This window comes from Eucalyptus grandis, chromosome 2 (assembly GCF_016545825.1).
Source record: "Eucalyptus grandis isolate ANBG69807.140 chromosome 2, ASM1654582v1, whole genome shotgun sequence".
In the NCBI taxonomy this organism is placed as follows: Eukaryota; Viridiplantae; Streptophyta; class Magnoliopsida; order Myrtales; family Myrtaceae; genus Eucalyptus; species Eucalyptus grandis.
The window spans coordinates 50,892,191-50,899,650 of record NC_052613.1 but is presented as its reverse complement, the minus strand read 5'-3'; the positions used below and the strand labels follow the sequence as shown (position 1 = coordinate 50,899,650).

Genomic DNA, 7,460 nt, shown 5'->3' with positions numbered 1-7,460 from the left:
ACAAATATCCCAATTTTTTTTACCGTAAAAAACCCTAAAGTTATACTAATATGACAAATATATAATTAATGGAATTGAAAAAGAGGGTAAAAAGTTGAGTTTTTTTACTTCATAATTTTTTTTTGAGATATTTGTGTCACCACAGTGGGTAGGATTTTGATTGATACAAAAAAAAAAGAATTTGAAGAATATATACTATAACAAGCATAATTTGAGATTTTTCGTAAGCTACTATTTAGACGTTCTCTGGGAAGTCATGGAATGTAATAAGAGAGCCCACCTCTGGAAGGTCATGGAATATAACAAGGGGGTTTGAACTCTCGACCTCAACAACGAAGGAGAGCACTCACACCATCTGCGCTGCCCATGGGTGAATTATTGAGTGATACTTTGTCCTTCAAAAAGAAATGATTCCGTAATCACAACTTTAATGTATAATATTCCGGCGGAACGTTGGATGGGTTACCTATTTCGGGAAAAACAAAAAAGGAAGCGGAGGGCGAGTAGGGACCCGCGTGAAACGAAAGCAGAGCTATTCATTTCGCGTCCTCTCAGATATTATATTAGTCCCCCACCGCCTGCGACCCGAAAGTCTCTCTCTCTCTCTCTCTCTCTCTCCTCCTCCTGCTCCTCCTCCTCCTCGATCCCCTGGTCGATCGATCTATCGATCGCCGCCGCCATGGATTCCTTCCTCTGACACCGCGCCTTCTTCTTCCACCGCCGCCTCCGCCGCCGCCTCCGCCGCCGCTCGAAGGGCAGAGGGATCAGTTTCGCCGATCATTTCGATCCTGAGGAGCCCCTTCGAAGATTCCAGATACTCGCCGCGTCTGCTAGCAAGTAAGCCTGCGCCACGATTACGGCTCGTCGCCGTTGGTTTTGCCTTCTGCGGTCACTCGATGCTTTAGATCGCGTGGTTTTGGGGTTTGGTCGTTTGTGGTTGGACCGGTTTTGGTGATAGGCTTGCGCGCGTCAAGGCTTGTGATGGATCTGAGTGCGTGTATGCGTGATTGCTTATGAGTAGAGTTTTTGCAGTAATAATCCGTTCTCCGAGCTTTAGACTGGCCGAAAGCGAGCATTTTGCCTTTTGTTAGCTCACCGATCTTCATTTAGAATGATCTTGCTGCTATGTTGCTGACGATTTCTTAAGGTTTGGTGGTCGGGCTTGCGTTGATGTTGCTAGTCTCTTGTCAATTGATAACTGATTTTAAATCCGGGGGAGTGGAAGTGCTTTATCCTTCATAGTCTAGCTGTTTACACAGAGTTAGGGAAGATACTCAAGTGGTTGTAGAGTGGTCTCAGTTGCTGAGGGTAACTTTTGTTTTGATGTCTCTTGGCTGGGGCTCTCGATAAGCTTGTATCAAGCACGACAAGAGCAAAAATAATTTGTCTTGGCTGTTCTCACCTGCCGCAGTAGCTGAAATCATCTAGCTACAATGGTCATGTGTATCATTGAATCTGACCATTGCTTGGTGAGCAGTACATTCATCATGGCTTTTGGTCTATTAACAGGCGGTGAGGATGTCAACTCCTTCGAGGAAAAGACTGATGAGGGATTTTAAGAGGTTGCAACAGGATCCTCCAGCGGGCGTCAGTGGTGCCCCTCATGAAAACAACATAATGCTGTGGAATGCTGTTATATTTGGGTGCGTGATGCTAAACGCTTAATAGCGCATGAGTTTGTTTGTTAGTTTCTTCTTGTTGTTTAAACCATAACTGCCCTTTTAATCTGGTTGGGGAAGGTCTGATCTAACATGACTTGAACTTTTTCTGTTGCAGCCCTGATGACACTCCTTGGGATGGAGGTAAAGCTCAGTGACTTCGTTTTTGTTCTGCTGGGATTGCATGGTGTTACTTATGTCCTTATTTGAATTTCTCTCAACCTCGTATCAGATTTTTTTCATTCACAATATGCTTTTGTGCTTATTGTGGAAGGGTTATAAAAACTGTCGTATTCATATTCACGCCAGGGAATTTCAAAGTTTTATTTTGGATAGGAATTGTTCCCAAGGCTGTTAAAAATGGAATTGGACTAGTATGATGAAGGTGTCTGAAGGATCAAATTGCAGGATTGAATTGAGCATTGCGCGATTCTAAAAATTTCAAACAGTATAATAATATCGAATAGTTATTAGAAGTTTACTTATTATGATATCTCGTGAGCTCAAAACTCCATAAAGTGTGACTTTGAAGGCTCACCATTTCGAAACCAGAATTAAAGAAAAGTCATCATTTCGATAACCTAAAATATCAAGATTCAAACACTCCTAGATGAGGACTCCTCAAAGTTGGATTGGTAGGATTGCACTGTTTCTAATATTTGGATAACATTCTTTCCTTTAATTTTAAAATCATAGAACTGAACCACCGGTGGCTTGCCCTAGTGGCCGCCATTCTCACATGGGAATGGGGAGGTAGGGAGTTCAAAACTCCCCTCCTCCGGATAGGGGGAAGGGTTATGGGTTATGGGATTTCCCCAAGTGAGCCCACTAGGGGATCGCTAATCTCCTCTACGAGGAGCTCCAAAGTCCAGGAATACACCTGGTTGGCCAAAAAAATAAAATAAATAAATAAAGAAATAAAAGAAATCATAGAACTGGGAGATCCTGCTATTTGGGTTGGACTTTTGACAACCATATTCCCTATAAACTTATGAGAATTTCTGTAAATCACGTGATTAAGAATGAATAGAATCGAGGACCCCTTTGCCATCTCTAATTTGTTTTGCAATAATGCCTTTTATGGATCGCGTAGATGAGTTCCTTTGGGGTGCTGCAGATTATTCATTGGACCTGTCTGAATTTGATTCTAGGAATTGGTGATCCCATAAGATCTCATCATATTGTTTATGACATGTATTGAATTTGCTGTAATGACTTAATGTAGATGGGATCTATCTGCCGATCTTGACCGGCCTACCCATGCTTTTGGGTGGGTTTAGTTTAAGCAACATATTAGGTCCTCTGTCCGGACGCATTTAAAAAATTTTGCTTGGTGCATCCAGTCCCTAGTACGCAGATGCTTTATCAATGTTGAATAATTTCTATGATATTTAACCATTATGACTGCCTTACACATAAAAGGTCCACTGTTGCTTGCTTACTTGTTAGGCCTATGCTTCTGTTATATGCTGAGGTTGATGTTTGTGAATGCAAAAGATGAAGAGGATCACTGTTTAAGACAAATCGAACTTAAGTATGTGGATGATAGTGATATTCATCCATCTTTGGTGCCGGTAAGAATGTTGGAGGGTGATTGAAAAGTATGCTAAGGTGTGCACTAATAAGGACTTATTTCTTGCAAAAAGTTTGACTTTGACGAGTGCGAGTGTAGTGCTGAAGGAAGGAAGGAGAATGCCTATACGCAACCACTTAATTCTAAACTTCCTCTTGTCTTAGAGATGAGTTTCCGGCAACAATTCTTCATGTCTATCTGCCTTTGATTTTTTGGTGTGTGCGTGTTTTCTTTTTCAATTATTTTATTTATCTTGGGGGGGGTGGGGAGCAAGGTGGGAGAGACGCATTTAACTGATCTTTGTCTGCTTCATCTTTGTCTGTTCTTGGGAGGAGATGCAAATGGAGTGAGAAGGGGCTACTTGGGTTTCTATACTAAAGTTAACTGACTTGGTTTAATTTTCTTTCACTTAGTAGTAAAGAGTAAAGCACACGACTATCCATTTATCTCGTGCCTTCCTTTTAGTGATGCAGTGCCAACAGGTCCAGGCCACATTGAAACAGTTTTTTGACTTGAAAAAGCTTAATGGAATAGTAAGTTAGGATGTCAAGCCTAATGATTGAAAATGGAATTCTTATCCTCGTAGATTAGATGCTTAATTGGCGCAGTCATAACTAGCTCAATGGATTTCTTCTTTGTACTCGATCTACAATTTTTTTTGGACCTTTCTCGTATGTAGTATGTGAAGTTCAGATCACATCTACAACTTCTCCATGTGAGATGTGAACTTTCTGTATCATTTTCTTTTGTCTAATTCCAATTAGCTTTCAGATTTCAGAAGATGAAAGAAGATCTTATGATTGGTAGAAATCAGTACTGAGCAACAGCGTAAAGCTAGAGTAGGAAAAGGAATATGTGATTGAGATGAAGTTAGAGTCATTTCTTTAACTGTTTTTTTTGCAGTCATTCCATGTGTAATTTTTTCTGTCTGTTCTTGGGAGGAGATGCAAATGGAGTGAGAAGGGGCTACTTGGGTTTCTATACTAAAGTTAACTGACTTGGTTTAATTTTCTTTCACTTAGTAGTAAAGAGTAAAGACACGACTATCCATTTATCTCGTGCCTTCCTTTTAGTGATGCAGTGCCAACAGGTCCGGGCCACATTGAAACAGTTTTTTGACTTGAAAAAGCTTAATGGAATAGTAAGTTAGGATGTCAAGCCTAATGATTGAAAATGGAATTCTTATCCTCGTAGATTAGATGCTTAATTGGCGTAGTCATAACTAGCTCAATGGATTTCTTCTTTGTACTCGATCTACAATTTTTTTTGGACCTTTCTCGTATGTAGTATGTGAAGTTCAGATCACATCTACAACTTCTCCATGTGAGATGTGAACTTTCTGTATCATTTTCTTTTGTCTAATTCCAATTAGCTTTCAGATGAAAGAAGATGAAAGAAGATCTTATGAGTGGTAGAAATCAGTACTGAGCAACAGCGTAAAGCTAGAGTAGGAAAAGGAATATGTGATTGAGATGAAGTTAGAGTCATTTCTTTAACTGTTTTTTTTGCAGTCATTCCATGTGTAATTTTTTCTTTTCCTGTTGCAATGATCTTTCAGATTTAATTGCCTTGATTTCAACCAATGCTTTCTGGAAATGACTAAAAAGCTAAGTTTTGTTTCCTGTGCAGTCAAATGCACAATTTTTAGTCTTCTCCCTGCTCCTCATGTCTGCCTTATATCTTTCTGGATGTTCAGGAACGTTCAAATTGACGCTTCAGTTTTCAGAAGAATATCCTAATAAGCCACCAACCGTGCGATTTGTTTCAAGAATGTTCCATCCAAACAGTAAGTTCTACTCATATCACAAACTTAATGCTAGTTCAGATGCAGGCTTTAAACGGTTATTATTAGTCTCGAGCATGCTTATGGAGTAGCTAATGGCAAACTTTTTCAGTTGTATTATGTTCTCAGATACTTTTTCTTGTTATTTCCTCTTTATAAGTTTATCCGTGGGTCAGACCTCAATTACTAACGATCTATGCCGATACTCATATCTGCAATTTGGCATCAAGTTAAGAACAACTGTGTGCCTATCGATCTTTCTGTTTCTCTCTCTTCTCTCTCACACACATACAGGCCTGTTCTTTTACTTATACAGAATCTAATCTTGCCGCCCCCCTCCCTCCCCCCCAAAAAAAAAAAAAAGAGAGAAAGTAAAAAGATAACAATATCAATCTTGTAACTTGTCCGCCTTTTACAGTTTATGCAGATGGGAGCATTTGTTTGGACATTCTACAAAATCAGTGGAGCCCTATTTACGATGTAGCTGCTATTTTGACCTCTATCCAGGTACTTTATTCATTAATATTATTATTATTTTGAGAACTTGCTTGGTAGCATATATCTATACTAGAAAAAATTGGAATATTTGAGGTATATCATATTGCCTTCTTCATAACTCTTACCGATGCAATTTCTTCCCATGTACCTAATGCCACATTATTGTCACCAGTATGCTGCTGCCCTCTAACTCCAACAGTTGACTTTCTTTATATATGCCATCCTCCTCAAGTCCGCTTCATTAGTCAGAGGACTCACAGTTCATATTGGACCTTCTTAGGGCATGGAGTGTCGTCAAACTTCTGTACCTTTTTTGATTCAACACAAAGTGATCAATTACTTGTGCAACTGCCAAGTGCTAGAGGAGATGAGAGTCTAAATGAAGGACATGGTTTAATGAGTGAAAGTGTAGATTTGAATTATTCACATATTCAAAGCTTGTTTCACTACTATCAGTGGTTGTCTCCTTTTGACCTTGATATCAAGATCCTCTCTCTCCCTCTCTCTAGCCTCAACTTCACTTGGGCCCGTCAACAATGGCCCTGGACTTGTTGCCAACAAATTAAAAAAATTAGTTTGTTTTTCCCCCTTCATGTCTGTGCTTATTTTATGATGATCATTGTACATTCGGTCCTATCTGATGCATACCAAGCAATGAATAGGATCAGGTGTCTGTCTTAACCGGTTCTATGATTTATCACTTTTCGTATAAAAGATGAGGCATGAGATTCCAGATACTGATGTCGATCTAACTCATCCAATCCTACTTATGTGGGCAACCAATTGCAACTCCAATGTCAAACGTAGGTAGTGCATCCGATTCGAATCATCTCTCCTAAAGTCTGACAAAATACATAATCAAATGTTCTAGCGAAAGCTTGTCTAACACTGGAGTTTATGGAATCCCAAGGGGAAAGTAGTGCGTTTTGCAGAACTACTAGATGTTATCGTTATGTCTATAGCAGTTCACTCTCTTTCCGTTTGATTATATTTGTGGATGGATGGTATTGTTAAATGATAGCTTTGTCAAATGAATGATGCCCATTACGGTAACCCGATAGTGTCCTTTATCTTATTGATTAAATGGAGAGGCCGTCTCTGAGAATTTCCTTTGTGTGAATTTGGCATGTTCTGACATTAGCTTCTCTCTCTTTGTCATGCATAATTTTTTTTCAGAGCATTGACATTTTGTTTAATTTTGTTTTTACGATTGCAGTCATTGCTGTGTGACCCAAACCCGAACTCTCCTGCAAACTCAGAAGCTGCGAGATTGTTTAGTGAGAACAAACGTGAATACAATAGGAGAGTTCGTGAGGTAGTCGAGCAAAGCTGGACTGCTGATTAAAGCGTGCCTTGTTGGATGCTCAAACGTTTGAGAGAATAGTCCTCTTGCCTGTTTAAATTACATTGAGAAACTTGAGAACCATTGCAGTGTGAGCTTCTTATTAAGTGAATATTTGACTGGCTTGAAAGCGGTGTGGGTGAATATTCGAGTGCATGTAGCTTGGACCGGGGCAAAATTGACCGCAGGCTTTGGTCGGGATGCTTTAGAATCCACAAGAAGCTAAAGATGATTTGTTAATCGAAACAATCTAGCTCAGGATGTACTACTGTTTGCTCGATAAGTTGAAACGTCCAAGGATTGAGATATTCAGTCCTTGGACCAATTGCTCATTGTTAGCTGCTGTAATGTTAGGAGGACCAAGGTTCTGAAATTTATGCAGGTCTACCTGCTTATTTGCAATGTAGACATGTCAAAATGGGTCTTAAAGTTATTTATGACCCCAATTTTTTTTAAATGGGTCATATGGGTCACTTCAAAATTGAAAAGCACACCCTTAATGGGTCTTAAAACTCAAAGGTGAAAATAAACGTGTCTGTTCAGCTTAAGACCCGTTTCCAACTCACTTGGATTTTGAAAATTATGTAGGTTCACTTGCTGTCCGCA

General features: G+C 39.7%; 1 protein-coding gene across 1 annotated transcript; it reads left to right on the top strand.

Annotated features, from left to right (window-relative positions):
* Window positions 1–577: 577 nt before the first annotated feature.
* LOC104433606 (ubiquitin-conjugating enzyme E2 2) lies at window positions 578–7,256 on the top strand. Its single transcript, XM_010046410.3, has 6 exons — window positions 578–837; window positions 1,510–1,643; window positions 1,777–1,802; window positions 4,928–5,017; window positions 5,433–5,521; window positions 6,729–7,256. The coding sequence occupies exons 2-6, from the start codon at window positions 1,519–1,521 to the stop codon at window positions 6,855–6,857; spliced, it is 459 nt and encodes a 152-aa protein (XP_010044712.1). The 5' UTR covers window positions 578–837; window positions 1,510–1,518; the 3' UTR covers window positions 6,858–7,256.
* Window positions 7,257–7,460: the final 204 nt, after the last annotated feature.